This window comes from Arvicola amphibius, chromosome 10 (assembly GCF_903992535.2).
Source record: "Arvicola amphibius chromosome 10, mArvAmp1.2, whole genome shotgun sequence".
NCBI classification, from domain to species: Eukaryota; Metazoa; Chordata; class Mammalia; order Rodentia; family Cricetidae; genus Arvicola; species Arvicola amphibius.
This window is the reverse complement of record NC_052056.1, coordinates 7438208-7460258: the sequence shown is the minus strand read 5'-3', so window position 1 is coordinate 7460258 and position 22051 is coordinate 7438208. Positions and strand designations below refer to the sequence as shown.

Below are 22051 nucleotides of genomic sequence, written 5' to 3'. Positions count from 1 at the left end.
CAGATATAGAGTTATAGGTAGATCGATATATAGATATAGGTATAATCATCTGACCTTATCCAGAGGGGACATGCTCCAAGAGGACATGCTTCATGTATCCATGAAGCCATAGATATTATCAAACCCTGTATACACTATGATTTTCATACAGTTGCACACCCATGATAAAATCTAGTTTGGGCACAGGTAGAGATCTATAACAACCAATAATAAAACAGAACTTATAGTCATAGTTATAGTAAAATTGCCATCATTAATATTCTTGTACTTTGGGGCTGTCAGGAAGTAAAATCAGGGTTATTTGAATATAAATATTTTGACAATGGATCTGTCAAACTTAGAAAATTAATGAAGGGACTAACGGGCAGGTAGCATATACAGAGGGGATATGCTGGGCAAAGGAAGATCCTGTATGGACAGAACCCAGCGGCCAAAGAGTACGACACCTACTCGGAATAGGGAATAGTTTAAAATTTAGTAATTGTCGTCTTCAGGAATTTTCCATTTACTGTTTACAAGCTGTGATTGGTTGCGAATTACCTAAAATCACAGAAAGCAACTTGCATGAGGGAGTGGCGGTTGACTATATTAAAAGCCAACCCCAGGGCTCACCGCTAAAACTGGAAGGCATCTGGAGAGCTGAAGTGTCTTCCAGCCTGTGACAAAAAAGGTTGGCTCTTTCTGCTTCTTTGGGCTTTGGTGAAAAGCCACAGGAGCTTCCAGGTCATGGGAAGGTGGGGTTCATTGCCGATTGTTCCCTTTCATGGCTTTACTTTGGAGCTTAAGCCTTGCTGGTCCTGTCAGAGGTCATCCAGCTGTCCCAGCTCTGGTGTGTGTTAGATCTGCTTTTCTGGAAAGCTTATGGTGGGGAGCATCCAAACCACTCAGATTCCAGCCCACAGTAAGAAAACACTGTACTTATTGGCTCGACATGACGTACACTCCCATGACCACAACTGAAGGACAATCTTTGAAAATCACGCTAGTGTTTATCCGTATGGAATGCCCTTTAACATTTTTGATGATTTCTAATCGTTCTTTTTTGTCTTTTTCTTTTTTTTTTCTGGAGGCAGGTTAGAGATGGGACTTATTATGTAGCTCAGATTGGCCTCAGACTGCCTGGGCTGTGGGAGGGCTGGGACCACAGCTGTGTGCCACCACTCCCAGCTGCTCTGTAGCTTTTAAATTTGCTGGTCACAGTTCACTAACTGACTTCAAGCTCATCAGTGAATCTCACGTCACATCTGAGAAAACTGGGTCTTGAGGTGTCTCCGGATACAGAATCAGGCAGAGCGGAGGATAAATTCCTCCACACAACCAGCCCAGGCAAGCTGGAGCAGCCTGCTATTAACTCTTTTTGCCTATGCTTTTCAGAAGCTTTGCGAAGATAGTGCATCAAAAGGCTCATTTGCATGAAGCTACATTTAATGTGCACAGGATCTGACTGAGGGAAAGCCCTCACTGCTAATTATCAGTATTTCTAAAGTGTGTCGAGGTATAATTGGTGTAGCATGAAATCCACCCTTTTTAAGCGAACAGTTCAACAACCTTTAGTGAGTATGCTGAGCCATGCTCTTTCATCCCAGTGCAGGCAGAGAACATCCCCGTCTTCTGTCCAAGCCTCCTCTATCTTCTCCTGGATCACACTCAGAATCTCAGAAAACCGTTCATCCTCACCTGGAAACATTTGCCTCTTCTTGATATCTCACACATGGTCATGGCACGTTTTGTTCGGTGACAAGCCAAATATGTGACAGAGGTCCTTAACGATTATAACCAAACTGAAAATACTGTCACCTGGCATTTCTACCACATGTGTCCTGCGTTTCTCAGTGTTAAAGACAAAGCAATTTGGCATTGTGGTACAGTAGGGCTTGGTCTTCCAGGAAAGTGGCAGACTGTGCAGGCTGTGCAGGCTTGCAGCCCAGGGGCCAGGGGCTGCACCTCACAGCAGGCTGTGCAGGCTTGCAGCCAGGGGGCTGAGGGCTGCACCTCACAGCAGACTGTGCAGGCTGTGCAGGCTTGCAGCCCGGAGGCCGGGGGCTGCATCTCACATCACAGATGTGTAGAGCTGGGAATGTAGTTCAGCAGTAGGTGTACCTAGCATTCAAGAAGTCCTGGATTCCGCCCATCGTACTACAGCAAATAAACCACCCAAAGAAGTATCACAGACATGGAACAGACTGTGCTGTGTAGACTTGTGTATGTGTCCTCCACGATGTTCACACAAGACATATTCTCAAAGCAATCCTTTTTTTGTGTGTTGTATGCATCCAAAGATCCTAGTGGATGTTCCAAATCAAAAAGAAAATTCTTTTTTATTTTTTAACGATTTATTAAAAATGATATGTGTTGGAGTGTATGTTCATGTGAATATATTGCTGGGTCCCATCGTCTTCCTCGGGGAAAGGGGTGAAAAGGCACGATGCCAACGACCACAGACGCTGAGAGTCAGGTCGAAGACTTACAGCAGACTCGTTTATTTAACAACAGGGGAAACTTACATACCCTCCCAGCACCCAGGCTAGGTGACAGGGGACAGTTGCCATCTCATGCTCGTCTCTCATTGGCTAGGCACAATCAGGACCTCTGACAGCGCCTGTTGCTAGGCACTCAGGAAACACTGCTTGGTAGCTCCCTATTGGCCAGGCCCAGACAGGCCCTTTGACAGTTCCAGGCAGACTCCAGATTGGCTCCTTTTGGACTAGTGGGCCTTATCTTCCTACATGACTTTAGTTGTTCATGGAAGACAGAGGTGTCAGATACCCCTGGAGAGACTGTGAGCTGCCTGACGTGGGTGCTGGGAATCAAACTCAGGTCCTCTACAAAAACAGTGCATGATCCTAACTGCTGAGCCGTATCCCCAGCCCAGCTGTCTCTTCTCACACACACGTGTGTATGGCCAAGCTTAGTTTCTAAGTCAGGCAATAATGAAGTAGAATATCAGTATCTATTACTCCCATGAAAGTTATGTGCCTTCAGGCCCTTGGAATTTTCTGTTTGATGTTTTTAAACTGTGGTTGACTAACGATAACTCAAACCCAGGAGAGAGGAACCGTGGATAAAGGAAGAGGTAGAATAAATGGGAGAAGATGCTGCAGTCTTCTGTGTCTAGAGAGTCAGAAACGATTCCTTAAAGAGGCACACACCTTTAATTCCAGCACTCAGGCGGCAGAGGCAGGTGGATCTCAAAGGGAGTTCCCAGGATAGCCAGGGCTATCTGTTTCCAGAAAGAAAAGGAGAGAGGGAGAGAGATACTTCCCCATTACAGGTGTGAGCCACCTTGTCTGCGTTGCGTGGTGTTGGGGTTCAATGCAGGGCTTCACGTATGCTAGACAAGCAAACACCGCCATCTGAACTCCATACACCCCAGCCACACTCTGCATTCTTTGTAAACAAAGCCCACCAGATTCAGATAGACAGGGAGGTGGCTGTGGAGCTGTGGCAAGGGCTTGTGGCCCATGAGTCTCAAGCCAGGAGGGGGCTTCCTCCTGTTAATGAATCTCTGCTCTGAAATGGAGCGAGAGAAACTTCCCAGGACCTGAGTGGCCCTGGCCCATGCCTTAAGCCTTTTCCAGTCTGCACATCAGTGTGAGTCCTGGGGTCTCTGCTCTGTGCTCTGGCTGCTCCCCACCTGCTTCCCACAAGGGGTCTCCCTCCCCACCCCTCAGGACCTGAAACACCAGGCAGGCAGGGCCATCCCGCTGTGCCCTTCTCAGGCTGCATGTCCACAGGACGAGCAGCTGCCGCTTCGGTGGTCCCCGGCATGCCTTCCAAGCCAGGCTGATCTGTTTCTGCCTCTTCTGCAGATGAATTAAAGAACAAGACCGTGTGTGAAGACCAGGAGCTGAAGCTGCACTGCCACGAGTCCAAGTTCCTCAACATCTACTCTGCCACCTACGGCCGGAGGACCCAGCAACGGGACATCTGTTCCTCAGAAGCTGGGCTGCTGCCCCCCTTTGGTGGGTGACTTTATTTGGCTATAATTAGGCTGTTGTCTGAGTGGAGTGTGGTCGTGGGTGGGCACTGAGGTGTGACTGGTACCACGTGAGAGGAAGTCAAGGACAGAGGCTCATTCTCACCGTGGTGGCCTCTCTGCCCCTAGTCCTCCTCTACGGTGGCTCAGTCACTCTACGCAGAGGTACACGGTGAGTGCCTGCTGTGTTCAGGGCCCTGTCCTAGGCGCTGGGATCTTGTCAGTGATCGATATTCTGCCAGTCATAGAGCGCCCTTCCAGCAGTGCACAAGGAGGCCATAAGAAAGAAGAAAGGAACGGACAGAGCAGGCTCTCAAACGCACGAGTTCTGCTCTTGTGGGTCAGTGTCAGCTGAGTGGAGACCACGTGATTCCAGTGATTCTGCTAGTGACTGTAGAAGAGGAAGGAAGGATAGGAAGAGGCACACACTTGTCTGTGAGGCTGTCTGAAGCCCAGCGCTTCCCCCTGACTCTGCCGCTAAGGAGGTCATAAGTGAGTATGGACCCTTGCTTGACCTTGGACCGGGGCTGTGAGTCAGATAAACCTCTTTTCTTTAAAGTCACATGACCTCAAGTATTTCACTATAGTAACTGGAATTTGTAGCATCAGAGGCCTATATGCAGTGTCCTGAGAATTCACTCCTGTCTTATTGTATCTGTTTATAGGGGGGGCTTGCATGCACCAAAGTACCTGTCTGGATTCCATCGGATAACTCATAGACGTGGTCCCCTCCTTTCTACTGTGGGTGCCAGTGGATTAGTCAAGGTTGCCAGGCTTGGCAGCAAGTGCCTTTACTTGTTGAGCCATCTCACTGGCCTGTGGGCTCTTCTCTTGAGAACGGTGGGCGCCTGTCAAAGGGTAGCCCTGGCAGGTCCCAAAGGCACAGCGTTCAGCTACTGTTTACTGAATAGGGAGCCAGTTTCTGTCTTCGCATCTGTGATTCTCAAATGGCACAAGTGAGGGTCGGTCGTGACTGTTAATGGCTCTGCTCTCTGCTCCATTCTCCAAGAGTGGCCTGGGAGCGACTTGTTCAGCCCTCTCTGTCAATTCACTTTGAGTGTGCTGAGCCGAGGCTTGCAGTGTGCAGAGACGGGGGCTGCAGTGTGCAGAGACGGGGGCTGCGGTGTGCTGAGACGGGGGCTGCGGTGTGCTGAGACAGGGGCTGCAGTGTGCAGAGACAGGGGCTGCAGTGTGCTGAGCCGAGGCTTGCAGTGTGCAGAGACAGGGGCTGCGGCGTGCAGAGACAGGGGCTGCAGCATGCTGGCTGAGACAGGGGCTGCAGCGTGCAGAGACAGGGGCTGCAGTGTGCTGGCTGAGACAGGGGCTGCAGTGTGCAGAGACAGGGGCTGTGGCATGCAGAGACAGGGGCTGCAGTGTGCTGGCTGAGACAGCTCCTCTCTTCAGTGCCTCCATGCCTCTAGCATTAGGAGAACGGACCATGCATGGCCTGGGCCATCGTCCGACCTTTCTGTTCCTAGGCTTGCAGTTGTCCCCAGGCTGCCCAGAGGTTTCTCCTTTAGAAGTGGTCTGTCACTCTCTTAACTTCCCTGTAGTGATATCATGTGTACATTCTGTGGCTGGACAAGGGACCTAGATGGTCTTGCCCTCTGTGATTTTTTTCTCTCTGCCTTTTCACGATCCAAGAGAGTATTCATACGTAGGACACCATGGGCTCTGTTTCTTTCTTTCTTTTTTCATTTTGGAAACCAGAACATTTATGTTATGACAGATTGGAATCCTCAAGATGAACCGGATGGATGCTGCAACAGCTGCCCTCTTGGGTTTAGGGGTTGTCCCTTCACGGAATCCATGTCTGAATCTTCGGTAGACAATTGTTAGGTGCCTCCTCTGCCCGGTCCCGGTAGTGTTTCATCTCTCAGCCTTGGCACTCCAGTTACACTTTCTCTTGCGCTTGGCATGGTGGCCGCATTTGCCACAGGTAGACTTCTGAAGGTGGTAGGCCTTGGAGGCACAGCGGCGGCACAATGTGTGCATCTTATTGAGACACTTTCCAAAGGATGACGTTCCTTTTGTCATCTTGCTTTTTCCACCAAGGCCAAAGAGACCAGAAGAGTGGGCTCTGTTTCTTTAAGCATTCTCCCGTGCTTCTTCCCCGATACCATTTCTTTTTTAAAACATTTTTTACATTTATTTATGTATTTATTGTTTATGTGTGGAGGTCAGAGGGCAGCCTGTGAGAGCTGACTCTCTCCTTCCACCATGTGGGTTCCAGGGATCAAACTCAGGTTGTCAGGCTTGGTAGCAAGTGCCTTTGCTCCCTCAGCCACCCCAATGGCCCCACATCATTTCTTAACATGGGCGAAGAGTACCCTGTCTCTCAGGCTTCCTAAACCTAATGTGTGCATTGTAGGAAGTCACAGCAAGGAGCAGTCCCAAATGTTCTTTTGGGCACACAAATATTCAGCCAAGTAGGCAGATCCACTGGCTGAATGAGCTGTGTTCACCGGGTGGCTGCCGACACTGGATGGGAGTCACACCTACACGAGGAAAGTAACCAACCAAAGTGATGACAGCAGATTTCCCCAGAGGGCTGGAGGGATCCCCAGGGCAGCCCACTGCTGTAACACCATCAATAACCTGGTGGATACAGGAGGATCTGTGCTTTGAAGATCCCGCCCTTGCTTCGCATAGCAGAAGAAAGAGTTTATGTTCTGCACAGAGTAGCCTGCTGACCCTGTCCCTACCAAGCTCTTTTGTGCAGTGTTCCCTGCACACGCAGTGAGGAAGACAGAGCTCTTTGCTGCACTAATGACCCCCAGTCAACACTCTCCACTTTTTCTTTTCTCCAATGCTCTGCAATGGGAAGGACTCTAAAAGGGAAGTCAAGGCTCTTGAGACCAAACATGGAAACCTCAAGTCCATATTCATTCCTCCGGTCAGAACCATGCATGCAGAGTTACCAACCTTTGGGTTGGAGAGATAGATGGCTTAGTGGGTAACATGCTTGACACACGAGCGTAAGAACCTGAGTTCTAGTCCCTAGCAATCACATTTTAAAAAGTCAAGTGTGGGAGTGCACTCCTGCAATCCCATTACTAGGAGGCAGACACAGGAAGGTACCTGGACCTTTTGGGTCAGCTAATCTAGTTAACTGATGAGCCCTAGATTTAGTGAGAGACCCTCTGTCAATAAATAAATAAAGGGGAGCACAGAAGATTGACGTGCTTAATGTTGACCTCTGGCCTCTATGTAGGCATGCACCACACACACACACACACACACACACACACACACACACACACACTTTTAAAAAAACTGCAAAGCTATAAACTGGAGCTGGAACGATGGCTCAATGGCTAAGAACACTTGCTGCTCTTGCAGGGACTCAGGTTTGGCTCCCAGCACCCACATGGTGGCTCATGACTGCATAGAACTTCAGCTCCAGAGGAATGGACAGCCCCTTTTGGTCTCCATGCACTTTTCCAGTGCATGCATACATGCATGCAAAGACACTCATAGAATAAAAATAGGTAGTTTTTTTTAGAAGATGCAAACCTTTGCAGGCTAACATTTCTTTGTCAAACTGGATGCTAAGAGGCCTTTGCTCTTTGGACAGGTAAACTGTATCAAGGTTGCTGACTGCACCCAGCCAGTACTCCCCATAAACTCATCCGTTTGTCCCTTTTTTATAAATATACTTAACGTCACCCATGTCTCCCTAGGTGGCCCATCCACCTCCTCTCTGACCCTAGAGTCTCCCCCTGGTGACAGCTTACCTCCAATTTGATCTTTTGGCTTCCAGGCTTCTCTCAGCATCTCTTATCTGGACCACCAGGTTTCCTCCTTTCTCCACTGAGCAGCATCTGGAAGACTTCCCTTAAGTTAAACAGACCACACCCCCGCTGTGTAAAACCCTGCACCCTGCCCATGGTAACCAGACTTAGAAGCCCGCTGTAGTCCTGTTTCTCTGCAGCCTTTCCTCATGACCTCTGTAGCTTCTATGTCCTTCCACACTGCCAGGCCTGTGCACAAGTTGTTCTTTTGACTTGGGCTGTTCAGTAACCACACCTTTGTATGGTCAGCTCTGTCACTCTGCTCAGGAGTCACCCTGAATGTCACAGCGGAGAGGTTTCTCTGTCCATGCCATGAATCGGTGGTTCATCCTCCCAAGGCTCAGTCTGTGGGATTCTCAGTGACCAGAGCTATGTTTGTCACAGGATGGGTGCCCTGTGAATCCTTGGTGGGTGAATGAGTCAGAGACCCTTGTAAGCTTGGCCATGTGTCCACCCTCTAGGTTGCAGGCTGAGATGTGGGCCTGATGTTAACATGGCCTCTGAACTTTCCTGAGATTCTGGAAAATCCAGATTAAAAAGTGAAATGTTCCAACTTCTGTTCTTAAAGATTTAGTAGCTGGGCAGCTGCGCTTAGCTGCGCGGAGACTCGCGGAACACGTGCGACCAGAGCGGCGGGTGAACAGGTGGTGCAGCGGCGGGTTAACGGCACAGACACAGAAAATAGACATAAAGCTTTATTAAAGGAGAGAGGGAGAGAGGGAGAGAGAGGGAGAGAGGGGAGGGGCACGTGTGCACACGCAAAAGGGGGGCAGTGAGAAGAGAGAGAGAGGGAAGAGATTCAGGATGACTCCAAGAGACCAGAGGTCGCTGGGAGTGGGCGTGGAAAGGGGCGGGGACCAAAAGAATAACACCAACTTTTAAAACACTGAACAAGCCAAAGAAAACATGCCTACAGGCCACATCCGGGCCACAGGCTGCCAGCGTGTCTGTGTGTGTGTGTGTGTGTGTGTGATCTCTGTTCGCTGTTCCAGCCACTCCCGCAGCCCAGGCACATGGCTTTGAAGAAGGGGAAAGGCACACTGGCCTTCACCCTAGACCTGGCATGGGCTCAGATGGATGCACACATGAGAACTGAGGGCTGGTTCTCATCAGGGGCCTCTGAAGGGGAGCTCTGTGGTTGTCGTCCCAGAGCATCTGGCTTTCAGATTGGTTTGTGTATTTTCCTATGCAGATGAGCTGAAGTCTGGCGGGTCTGCGTGCTGTAGATTCAGCACAGCCCTCTGAGAGCCCACGCTTTGGTGGAGATGAGACGGCCTGTCAGACATATAGCGGCTAAGGACCATTCTGGCTTTCACCAACAGCTCAGCATGGCTTCAGCATTCAAAAGCTGGGAGGAAGATATTTCTCAAACTTTAAAAAAAACCATCATCGTTGTCTTTGGCACAAGCACAGTAACATCAAACAGTAATAATAATAAGATTCAGATACAATTTTACCCATAAAATGACAAAATATTTATTTTTCTGAATTGCTCTTAAGCCCTGTTGTCTAAGAATGAATTTTGTAATTCTCCTTTAGCCTCTTTTCCTTTTACTTTATAGCAGTGGTCTTTTTCTGAGTGGCCAGGTGACCCTCAACACTGCCTGCCATCTTGCTCAGAGGACTCCCCACTGGGAAAGTTTTGTTGTTTCTGAGTTTCAGAATACATTTTGTAGACTATGTGATGGTAGTTTTTTTTAATAGGCTATGTCTTTGGGATAAATTCTCACATGTTTTATATCAAAAGAGGGTGGGGTCTGTTTATATCATCAGATGCTTCCTGACTTATATGTATAAACTTATCAATTTGCATGTATAAGCACATGTGTGCCAATTTGCATATATAAATAGTGAGGTAGAATTTTGGGTTGCCCTGCAACTTTGGCTGTCTGATGTTTGATTTTTCTGAAGGTTTCCAACTTAAGGTTTATAAACAGCCCTGTAACATTGTTTTAATTTGCCTTCCTCGAATGATGGATGACTGTAAGTCTGTCCCCATGTTTGGCATGGGTAATGGGTACTCTTGTCTCTAGCCTCTCCCCCTTTCCTCCCTGCTGGAGTCTTGATTGATTGAGCAAGTTCATAAATTTTTTTCAAGTTCCTAGTAGAGCAGAGGATAACCCACATTCTAATATTTCTGAACTTGTAGTTTAGGTTTGCTACATAGGGCTGGCTATTGGTTTCTTGAAATGGCATTTTACTTACTATTTGGAATCTCCATACATGTTTACAGTATACATGTATACAGTCTTATACTCCTACTGCCCCCATCCAGCTCCCCCTGGACCTCCCGTCCTGTCTCCCTCCCAACTTTATGTCTCATTTTAAAGGATTTTGTTTTGTTTTGTTTTGTTCTGTCTTGAGACAGGGTTTCTCTGTGTAGCCCTGACTGTCCTGGAACTAGTTCTTTAGACCAGGCTGGCCTCGAACTCATAGAGATCTACCTGCCTCTGCCTCCTGAGTGCTGGGATTAATGTATTATTAGTAAGAATCCCCTGAGTCCCATTAGTGCTGACCACTTTAGATTCTGTCTGTGTCACGTGTAGAACCATTTCTAGAGGAGCTGACTAGGTGACTAGGAGAGGACTCCCCATGGTGGATCTCACTGTGTGTGCGCCACCCTCGAAGTCTGGGGATGATGTTACTGTGCTGTGCCAAGGATCCCCAGGGCTGCCCAGAGCCTGGCTATCAACGGGGTACTCTGTCTTACTGAGCACAGGGCCATGAGAGTACTTACACTGTGGCTGTGCTCTGGGGCCACAGAGAAGACAGTGGCCCCCATTTCCCATCTGAAAGGCAGCAGGCCAGGCCAAGAATGGGAAGGTGGGTGCTGAAGTCATCTGCTTTGGTTGCACATCACAGCCTCGTCTAGGGCAGGACTTCTGACAACCGTTTACTGCAGGTAGATGCTGTTCCTATGCCGTAGCTGAGAGAAAGATAAACAGACATTGCTTGGTACCCAAATCAATGGCTGGGACAGGCCAGATACCTGGGAGAACCTCTAACCTGCTATCCCCATTCAGGGTTCAGTGGGGACAGTCACACTGGAGCTTCTCTTGACTTCAGGATATAAGAATGCTCGATGCTGGGATTTCCATTAAAACCGCTAATTTTTCTCCAAAATTCTCATCAAGATCCTCCTAACTTGTTCACTGCCTTGTCCCAAAGCTACTACCTAAGCCACTCATTCCGAAATATCAACCCGTGTATTCACTTCCCATTGCTATGTAATAAAACACTTCACGCTTTAATGGGCTCTGATAAAACGCGATCATCTTGCGGCTTCTGTGGGATAGGAATTCAGGGGCATCTGAGAGCGGCCTTGGATGTGGGGAGGTCTCCCGAGGTTACAGCTCTGGTTGGAGGACCGAGCTTCCAAGGTAGCCAGCTGATACGGTAGGAAGTTGGCACTGGTTGTGGTAATAGGCTTCAGTTCCTCCCCTCACAGGCCCCGGGCTGTCTTTGTGAAGTGGGAGCTGGCTTCTCCTGGGAATGGGGTGTAAAAGAATAAGAAGTCAGTCATCTCTCTCTGCCATACTGCACAGATCTGGCCTGGTGCATGTGGGAAGAGGATATTCATGGATATAAATCCCTGGAGACAACTATGGCTGCAAACCATGTTGAATACCGTGTGATGTCCCACTAAAACTCGCACACTGGAATCCTTACTGCCAGTGCCTGAGAAGCTTCGTTGACTTAGGGATAAAATCTATAAAGGGGAGATTAAGTTGACGTGGGCTCGTTCAAGTGGTCCCTGACCTGATCAGACTCATGCCTTTATAATAAGAGGCAGTCAGGACACAAGTGTGTGCAGTGTGAAAGCCACGTGAAGACAGACAAGTCAGCCCGAGGCCCCAGGGAGCCAGCCCTGCTGACACCTCAGTCTTGAACGTCCAACTTCCAGAACTTCCAGGAAGCAGGCTTCTGGGCGTGAGGCTGGTATAGTGCCAACAGAAAGTGACATCTTAAGTCCTATGGGGTCAAACACAATGAGGTCTCTGCATTGAGGATGGCCCAGCCAGAGGCATTTCTGAAAGATCTCGGAGCCAGCCAGGCCTTTTACCACTAAAGGTCATCTGGGAAAAGGGGAAATGCAGGAAAGGCACGAGTTCAATGGGCCGTCACCAGCCTGTGAGCACCAGTCAGAGCAACCCTTTTACTGGAGCCAGGAGGGAGCCTTCCCAAAGAACGGGGCACCGGGGTGTGCCTCCACCACGGTGTGTCATTTCCTGCTAGGGTCACATTTTCTGGGTGGGCTCCAGGGATTCTGCTATTTCCTTAATAAGAGAATGAGAAACCACACAGTGGGCCTCAAAAGCTAAGCTAAGGCTGTCCCAAGGCCAAGTGTGGGCAGGCCTGGACTTTTCAGCCAAGATCAAGGTGCCAGGAACTCTCCACTGCCAAGACAGGGCCACTTAAGAGCAGCCAGTCCAATTATCTAAATAAACACCAGCTTGCAAGAGTGATTAACTTCAGTCATAGTGTTAAACAATTGCCAAAAAGCAAGAATTCAAATGGTCGAGTATCTTGTTATCACATGTATTGGGGAGGAGGGAGCCTGGCAGCATCAGACAGGGCAAGCAAAACCTGTGTGGGTGGGGCCGTAACCACCTTTAAAGAAACAGCAAAAGCCTGGGAATGGTTCTGAGCTCAGCACCCACAAGGGCACAGCCAGCCCTGAATCAGCCCTGAGCTACCTTGGCCACTTCCTGAAGTCACGGCTAAGATAAAAGCTCTGATGATAGATAAAGTCTTTGGGGTAAGGTAAGTTCTCTCACTAGAGTATGGAGTACGCTCGGATTGTTTAAGCAGGGGTCCTCCTATCCTAGACCTGGAAGGCTGTGTTCTTTCTCTATTATTCTTTAAGTCTATGTTCAGGCTGCACTGAGGATGTAGCTCAGTTGGGAGTGTGCTGCCCAGCAGGCACCAGGCTCTGGGTTTGATTGCAGCATTGCATAAACCAGGCATGGTGATGCATGTCTATAATACCAGGACTGGGAAGATGGAGGCAGGAGGAATAGAAGTTCAAGGCCATCCTCAGTGACATCTTGAGTTTGATGCCAGCCTAGGCAACATGAGACCTGGGCTCAAAAAAACACTAATAGCAAACACCTCTTTAAAAAAACATGATCAGACATCTGTTTCTTCATAGCTTTCTAGAACATTCGTTTCCATCGGTAGTACACAATGGCACTATTTCCCTAAATAACAGCCTGTCAGTGTGTCCCAGAGTTCATGCTCCGGCACTCTCTGGCAGAGCAATCTGTGACGAAGAATTCCCACGGAAAGTCCCATATTCGCATGCAAATATAAATATGTAAATATAAAAAAATCTAGCTCTAAGCAGGTTCAACGTGACATTGCATATTGTGTTAAAATGGGGGGTTGGGGGTGGCACACACCTTTAATCCCAGCACTCGGGAGGCAGAGGCAGGCGGATCTTTATGAGTTCGAGGCCAGCCTGGTCTACAAGAGCTAGTTCCAGGACAGGCTCCAAAGCTACAGAGAAACCCTGTCTAGAAAAACCAGGAAAAAAGGGGGAGGGGGAAGCATCTAAATGTCGCACAAGGTGTTACAAGCAGACGAGAAACAAGGCAGCTCTTTATAACTAAACTGGTGGGGTTGGAGAGGTGGCTCAGAGGTTAAGAGCATGTACTGCTTTTGCCAAGGTCCCAGACCAGATTCCCAGCCACCTGTGACACCAGCCCCTAGATCATCCCAAGACATCTGACCTCCACAGGTGCCAGCATTCACATGCACCCACCCGCACACTGACCTACACACACACACACACACACACACACACACACACACACACACACACACACACACTTAAAAATAAAAATCTGAAAATAGAGCTTATGTTTACATGGTCACAAATTTATTGATAAAGGGGAAAAGCCCCATGCAAAGTTAAATATGTGTGGCACCATTGAGGGGAAGCATATTTACAGGAGAGAGTCGCAAAGGGAAGTTCTTTTAAACGTTTTTAGATTCATTTGTTTAGTTTATGTACATGAGTGTTTTGCTTGCATATGTGAACGTGTGGGCCTGGTGCCTATGAAGGTCAGAAGAAGGCGGCATTAGCTGTCCTGGAACAGGAGTTACAGACAACTGTGAGCCACTGTGTAGGTGCTGGGAACACAAACAGGCTCTCTCCAAGAGCAGCAAGTGCTCTTAACTGCCAGTCCGTCTCTCCAGCCCGTCTCTTGTTTGAAAGGAGGGTATCATATAGTCCAGGAATGCCACAAGTTCCTGGTCCTCTTGCCAGTACCTCCCAGGCATGTGTACCCACACTCAGCTCAGAAAGGCTAACGAGCTCAGGGGGGTTCCTTCCCGAAGAGCAGCATTTGCCGGGGATTTTCTCTCTCCTGTGTTGTTTTATTTATACATGAAAACATGAAGTTACATATAATTTGTAAAAAGCAAAAATAAGAGTTATATTTTACAACCTCAGATTCCTAAGACAAATTTTGAAACTTACAGGGAAGGTACAGCCTTCCCTGTATAGGTAACATCTACAGAGACTGTGTTCACCTGCACTTCCTGGAGAATCAGACTTTCCTACTCAGGGGAGGGGGGAGGGAAGGCCAGTGGAGATGGGCTGGTTTTAGTCTGGCGTATACATACAAATTGTAGCTTAGAAGAAACAGAACTTTTTAAAAAGATTTTATTTGTGTGTGGGGGTGTGTGCGTGCGTGCGTGTGTGTGTGTGTGTGTGTGTGTGTGTGTGTGTGTGTGTGTGTGCCATATCTGTGTGCAGTACTTGAGATGGCCAGAAGTGGGTGTCAGGATCTCAATATGAGTTTGGAAAACAAACTTAGGGTGGAGCCATTTCTCCAGCCCCTGAACAGTTAAAAAAGAAAAAAAACTAGTAAATATTCCTAGCTCAGAAGACTAAATTATAATGAAGCTGCTGAGGACAACAAAAACATATCTACTCTGCCTTACATACCCACAAAGCAATAAATAAAGTGGTAGAATATTGAAAGCATAAACCCTCCATAGTGTCTGAGAGGAGAAAGCCTCCCTCCATAGTGACTGAGAGGAGAGACCCTCCCTAGTTTCTGAGCAAAGCTAAGTTTTACAAGAATAGCTCGAATACCATTGCAGAAACTTTTACATTTTAAACAACATACCCCAAGACTCTCACCATTCAAACATTGGCTTCAATTTCAACACAGATTTTTATTTTTACATTTAAGGAACTTAAGTCCAGGCCCATAATACCAAGACTTAGAACACTGAGGCAGGGAGTCACCAGTTCTAATCTAGCTTGGCGTAGACGGTGAGATCTTGTCTCGAAGATAAAACAAACAGAGCACATTAAGGAAGCTACCAAGCACGGTGACTCACACATGCAATCTTGGCGTTTAGGAGACTGAGGCTGGAGAATTGTCACAGGTTCAAGGTTAACCTGGGCTGTGTGTAGAATGAGACGCTATCTCAGAAGAATTGTTTGTAAACCAAGCATGCACGTGCATACTCTTTCATTTTAAAACTGTGCTAATCCTCAGGACCTTGGGAAGGACCTTAAAAGAAGTATGTTTGTGATAAACCTGTTTTTCCCCTATTAATCAAAATGGCCTCTGCCATCCTCGAGGGTCCCCATTCATCTCCCTCCACACCTCCGTTTTAAGCCTTAACATTTAGTTGTGGATGTAGCATATACATTTTTCCTTCACGAGAACAAGACGGCAGATAATTTAGACAAAGGCCGTGAAAGTTTCACAAACAGGGCTTTTCCTCCTGTGTTAGCCAGCTTTGCACCGTCACAGAACACCCAAGGTGACCAACACACAAAGACCGGAGGTTTATTTTGGCTTGGTTTTCAGAGGCTCCAGTCCATGAATGGTTGGTTGGTCCTCATGCTTTTGGGCTGGTGGAGAGGAGCACATCATTGTGGGAGTGTGGTTCAGCAAAGCTCATGTCCAGAACACCAAAAAGGGAGGAAGAGGAAGGAGCCAGGGGTCAGCACCCCCACTGAGGTCATGTGTTTGATGCCTGGAGGACCTTTCACCAGGCCTGCCTGTCTTCCAGTAGTGCTAAGCTGGGGAGCGACTCTGTAGCAAAAAGGCTGTGGGAGGACATTTAAGACTGGGGTGACATCTAGCACCACTGACTGATGTGATGCCAAGGTCCCTTGGGTGCCAACATTAGATACTGTCCATGACGGATATCAGATGACAACCACATGGGCCCATGAGCCACTTCATTGTTGTCCAGGTAGGGAAACTGAGGCTTTGCGGGAACAGTGGCCAGCCTGATGCTGCTCTCGCAGTCACTGCTGTTTTCCCGGTGCCGACATCCTGTGGAGTCTTAACCCCAGCAGACACATGAGTCTAGGATTGTTGCTGCAGCCAGTGTTCAGTTAATGAAAGAGCTGAAACCAAGTAACCTGGAAGCAATAGGAGTCTATTTAGCTCAACGTTGCAAGGGCTGAGAAATCTAAGAGCATGGCCCTGGCTTCCCATCAGCATCCGAGGGCTGGCATTTGTCACAGTTCAGGGCATTACAAGAGAATGCAGAGCCAGCAGCCTGCTTCAAGGCCTCTTCTACTATTTTGTATGTGTATGTGCTTGTGTGTGTGAGAACGCACATGTGTGGATGTGTGTGTATGAGCCAGAGGTCAACCTCGGGTATTGTTCCTCACATGCCAGCTAGCTTGTTTCTTGAGACAGGGTCTCTCCCTGGCCTGGGGCTCACTAAGCGGGCAAGGCTGGTTGGCCAGTGAGCGCCAGGGACTCACCTGCCTCCTCCACCCAGTGCCTGCATGGTTTACCCTTAGAGGCCAGGAGGCGACACCAGATTCTCCTGGGTTTTCAGGCAGCTGTGAGCTGTCCTATATGGGTTCTGGGAACACCTCAGATGGCCTGGAAGAGCAGGCAGTGCTCTTAACTGCTGAGCCATCTCAGTCCCCCAACACTGCAGGGAACCACCAAAGCATGGCATAGCTAATCCACCCACGATAATGATGTGTGATTTCACGCCTGTTCACTATTTCCTTCTTCCATCTGTTTATCAGCTGCTCACCGGGGTCCTACAGTAACTGGGCAGTGGGAATTAGATGATGAACAGCATAGACATATTTGCACATGGAGCTTGTGGGCATGCAGAAGGAAGTCTTAAACAAGGCAAATACTTCAAAGCATTGTGGCCATGAAGTAAATAAGAGCCTCATTCGGGGCTCTGTATCTACGGCCAATGCCAGGCTGCAGAGCCCAGGGCAAGGCAAACATCCAGGTGCATTGACAACGACTACATCAGAATTTCAAGATGGTGATGGCAGGTCCTTAGGCCTAGCTCAGGGCATCCCGAAGGCTGATGGCCAAGCTAGTGCTGAGCATCTTGGGTGATTCAACAAGACAGATCAGCAGAGAAACAGTCTTTATTTGACCAGAAGTTCAGTGCATGCATGTACAGCAAGTGCTGTAAGCTGTACGGCCAAGTGCGACCAGCCTGACGCTCTCACCACCCCTTCCCTTCCAGACTGCCTGTCTTACACAGCGTTACAAGTCCTGTCCAGGAGGTGCTATGGGAAGCAGAGATGTAAGGTCCTCGTCGATAACTACCACTTCGGGAGCCCCTGTCTTCCAGGAGTGAAAAAATACCTCACTGTCGCCTACGCCTGTGGTAAGAAAAAATTCTCAGCCAGCTCCATGAACACATGCCTGTCAGGAGACGGTAGCCACGTCCAAACAGGAGTGTGTGTGACACTTTAATTGCACATGATAGGCAGTGCACAGCCAATAAGCACAAGCAAAAGATGGAAGAACGGAGAGAGGTTTTATTGGCTGCAGCAAGTAAGGAGTACACTAGAGTCTTTCAAGCTTCTACCTAGGAAAGCACCTTGGGGGTGGTCTACAGTACTGAGCATGCTCAATTTGAATTCATCATGTGAGCAGGAAAGATGGCTGAAACATTCCTAGGGTTAGCTCAGCATCATGGTGTAGACATTAAAAGGTGAAAATGGTGGACAGAGACTCCTCTGGAGTTCCTGCCGTAAAGATGGCAAACAGGATGTGGGCGGAGCAGCACACACCCTCAACCCCAGCCTTCAGGAGGCCGAGGCAGGAGTGCTGGGAATTCAAGGGGCTGGCCTGGCCTTCCTATCTCAGAGCAACAGCAGTAATGACCATGACAGACAGGAACGCTTTGGGTTGTACACAACATCTCTTTCCCAGCATGCTTTTAGTTGAAATCAAAGTAAGGGACACTTTTCGAGTCTATTCACACCGGCACTTGCCGTGAAGGGTACTTCCCCGGTTGCTGATAGCAAGAGCCCTACAGCTCAGCTGGTTACCCTGAGTCACCTCACACACCCCCAGACCTTTTCTCTCAGTTATCCTTGTTTATGGCGTTCACATCAGATAAGCAATAGGGATTTCTTTGGTCAAAAATTGTTTTGGGAGCACATCGGGTAATCAGATTGGCCGTGGATGGGGTGAGTAGGGATAGAATAAGCAACTGGGGACAGAGTTGAGGCCGCTGAGAACGAATGATTTCTATCTTGTTTCTTAGGGAGCCCTGAAGTATACTGGTGCCGTGTGAGTTTGGCTTCTCCTTAGGCTTCCTGTACCATTTGGAGGCCCTAACTAACAGCCCACTGCACTGCCAACAGCGGCTTTAGCTGCATGCCTTCAGCATGGATGCAGTGCAGCACAGGCTCCTAAGTGTTGCAGCAGCCCCTTTGCTGATGCAGTGTCTTTATAAGGAAGTGAAATCCATGCTCTACTTGGATTCCGTCTTCAGCAAACCACTGCAAAGCGAATCAGCAGTGGTTTTCCAGGATACTGTGGTGGTCCAGTCTATAATCTTGACACACTGGTTGTTCTTCTGAAATGAGCATGGAAGAGAAGGGAAATGGGGAAGCCCAACAATGAGAACTTGATGCCTCCCCTGAAGAACATTGTTCATTAGGCTTTAGTTATTGAAACAGCTTTATTGAGAGAGAATTTCAGAATGTGCCTGGTCAAACAAACAGTCTATGGTTTTTAGAATATTCACAAAATTTTGTAACCACCATCATAGGCAGTTTAAGAATACTGGCATCGCTATAATCCATTCTGAACCAATTTAAAAGCAGGGTCTTGTGTCATCCAGGGCAGTCTTAAAGTTACTGTATAGTCAAAGACAACTGTGAACTTCAGACTCTCCTGTCTCCCAGGCGCTAGAATTACAGGCGTGTATCATGATCACACAGTAAACAAGCAGGCTTCCTATGGTGACCTGTGTTTCACAGCTGCATCATCTGCTGGGTTGTTGACAAAGCGCATCCCAGAATGCCCTTCTCCTTGAGCTTCTCTCTGCAGTTCTGAATCTCTACAGCCTCTGCCATTAGCAAAGAGCCAGGAGACAGACCTGAGAAAGAAATGCCACGTCTGAAAGCAAAAGACAACACACCCAGGGTTTTACTGCTGCCAGGGGATCAGAGAGAGTATTCATGAGACTCAGAGATGAGCAAGAGGTTATTGAGGTAGAAAGCATTTTTCCCAGTGCTGCTGTGTTCCTGGGGTCAGTGCTGTGTCCTGCAGCCTGCCGAGAGGGTCTCTCATAGCATCTCCGCTGTGGCTCTCCGGGAAGCCACCCCATCCTTGACAGGCATAAAGGCGCCAGGGTCTCCTGGATTGGGAAGTTCACGGCTTAGAGCTGTTCTCTGCTTGCTGGTCCTGGGATGTCTCCAGAAGAATTTAGTTAAGCACTCAGAGAAGGAAGTGGGGTTTTCTTGTAGCTGGAGATGACTTACAAGGTCTCCGCGAAAGTAATGCTGCAGATCTCGCCCGGTTTGTGTTGGCTGCACTTCTACTTCCTGTTGCCACTAGATATCATCTGGGCTGAGGCAAAAATGAAAATAAGCCATTTTCTGCAGCTAGAATCCTTGGCATCCTCTCCCTTCTCTCAGTTGGCAGCAGTGTGTTTCTCCTCGCGCCCCCCCTCCCTCCCTCTCTCTCTCTCTCTCTCTCTCTCTCTCTCTCTCTCACTCTCTCTCTCTCTCTCTTAGCCCAGGCTAGTCCTGAATGAACCCCCTACATAGCCAAGGTTGACCTTGCTGATCCGTCTCCCACGAAACATCCTTTCTTATGTCTAGTGTACCATGTGAGCTTAGATTGCTCGGCTCCTCTTGGTTTATGAAAAAGTGAGGAGAAAGTTCAGAGAAAAGGCAGAGTAGGAGCGGGGGAGCGGGGTCCTGCCAAGTCAGTTTGCTTTCCTGTCTCTCAGATATGTTCCTGTCTCCATTAACAGCTTTCTGAGGCGTTCTTCCAGCCTGGCGTCCTCCCACCGTGAGACACCTCAGTGGACTTCACTGCACTTAAGGCTGTGCTGCTGTCCCCCAATTTCATGCCCCTGTCCTGAAGTGTCCCCTCTGCACCCTGTCCACCTTTGGGAGCCCTAATCAACTTCTGTCTGTAGACTGAACTTCTCTCTGCAGCTCACAGAAATGGAATTATGCAATAGATGGTTTTGGTGCCTGGCTTCTCCCACGGAGATTCATTCCTGTGCTCCCTTTATTGCTAGCATTTTCCATTACCGTAGTTTGTTTATTTTCCTCGTTGGTTTTATTTGAGATGGGGTCTTGCTGTGTAGCCCAAGCCAACATCAAACTTGAAACTCTGCTACTGCAGCTTTCCCAGCTTCAGGAACTTTTAAGAGAAAATAGCTGTTTATATTAAATATGCATGTGCGTGTGTTTGTGCAGAAGTCCCCTGCAGGGGCCAGAACAGGGAGGTGGGTGCCTGGGGCTGGACTTACAGGCAGTGCTAAGCCACCAGCGTGGTGCTGGGAACAACTCGGGCCCTCTGCAGCATCAGATACACTGTTCACCTCTGGGCCGTCTCCACAATGCCAGCTCCTTAGAAAGTACTGCAGATACATGCCGAAGATTTCACCTGTCTTGGGCATTTGTGTCAGTGTGTGTGTGTGTGTGTGTGTGTGTGTGTGTGTGTGTGAGAGAGAGAGAGAGAGAAAGAGAGAGACAGAGACAGAGACAGAGACAGAGAGAGACAGAGAGAGACAATAAGTGACCTGAAAAGTATTTTGCAAATCTTTATCTACATTGTACCTTGAATATATATTAAATGCAAAAGTGTTTTTAATATGCACATATTTCAAATACTTCTTTTTGACTTTTAGTTCCGAAGAACATACTCACAGCGGTGGACCCCGCCGTTGCTAATCTAAACCCTTCTCTGAAGAAAGATGATGAATACGGTAATTTTTATGGCTTACTCTTAGTACTTCCTCTTAAGTGAAGTTGAACAGCCCGTGAGCGCAGTAGGCACACAGGACTGGAGTGAAAGGCCTGAGACGTTGGTCTGCTCTGGTGGTACCAACAGGGTGTGACTGGCACTCACGGCAGCTCACATACGACAGCCAGTGTCTGACTTCAAAAAAGAGTTAAAATCGGGCTGGAGAGATGGCTCAGCGGTTAAGAGCATTGCCTGCTCTTCCAAAGGTCCTGAGTTCAATTCCCAGCAACCACATGGTGGCTCACAACCATCTGTAATGAGATCTGGCGCCCTCTTCTGGCCTGCAGGCATACATGTAGACAGAGTATTGTATACATAATAAATAAATATTTATAAAAAAAAGAGTTAAAATCAAAGTAGAATAAGTTTACCCCATTCTCTTCCATACCTCTTTTTCTCCCTAAAAGACAATAATAATAAAAATCACTTTGAAGAGCAGATCTTCTCAGAAACAACTTGGGTTCTTTGTGATACAAGGAGCTGTTGCAAAGCTGAGACCCAGAGCCAGCTGATCTTGCCAGTCCTTAAAGGTCACTTTCCCCTCTGCTCCCCACCTAACCTGTATAAATAGGGACATGGATATCAATTTTAACATTGATTGGTTTATGTGTGTGTGTGTAAGTGGGTATGGATGCAGAGGACAGTCCTCTCCTTCCACTCTGAGTCCTGGGGGTGAGCTCACACCATCAGCTCAACCCGCTGAACATCGCTGCCAGCCTGTATTTGTTTGGTTCTTGTTTTTTTGAGACAGGATTTCTCTGGGTAGCCTTGGCTGTCCTAGAACTCGCTCTGCAGACCAGGCCGGCCTTGAATTCCTATGATTTTTTTTTTAAATGACATACAGAATTTAGCCTGTTGAGTTCTTTACAGAAACTGCGGAGATCCCACAGAATGCATAAGATGCTAACTTTGGGTAGCAAGGGTTTTGTCTTGTGTTATTTTATTTTACCTATTATGCCTGCCCCCAGTTAGGAAAGTAAAGTATAGGTTTACTTACATACTTTACTTTCATAAATCTGTCTTAGGGAATGTTT

The 22051-nt window shown here is 48.1% G+C and overlaps 1 protein-coding gene and 1 pseudogene across 3 annotated transcripts in view; one reads left to right on the top strand and one right to left on the bottom strand.

The window, feature by feature from the left end:
• Nucleotides 1-22051, top strand: part of Eva1c (eva-1 homolog C) — a 75070-nt gene that overhangs the window by 44544 nt on the left and 8475 nt on the right. For 2 of the 3 annotated variants that reach the window (XM_038345269.1, XM_038345267.1), the window contains 3 exons: nt 3810-3962; nt 17260-17403; nt 20902-20979. In XM_038345269.1, the coding sequence (XP_038201197.1) occupies nt 3810-3962; nt 17260-17403; nt 20902-20979 (375 nt within the window). The remainder of the gene's footprint in view (nt 1-3809; nt 3963-17259; nt 17404-20901; nt 20980-22051) is intronic. The other variant, XM_038345268.1, reaches the window with a different exon arrangement.
• Nucleotides 5609-6013, bottom strand: LOC121677343 (annotated as a pseudogene).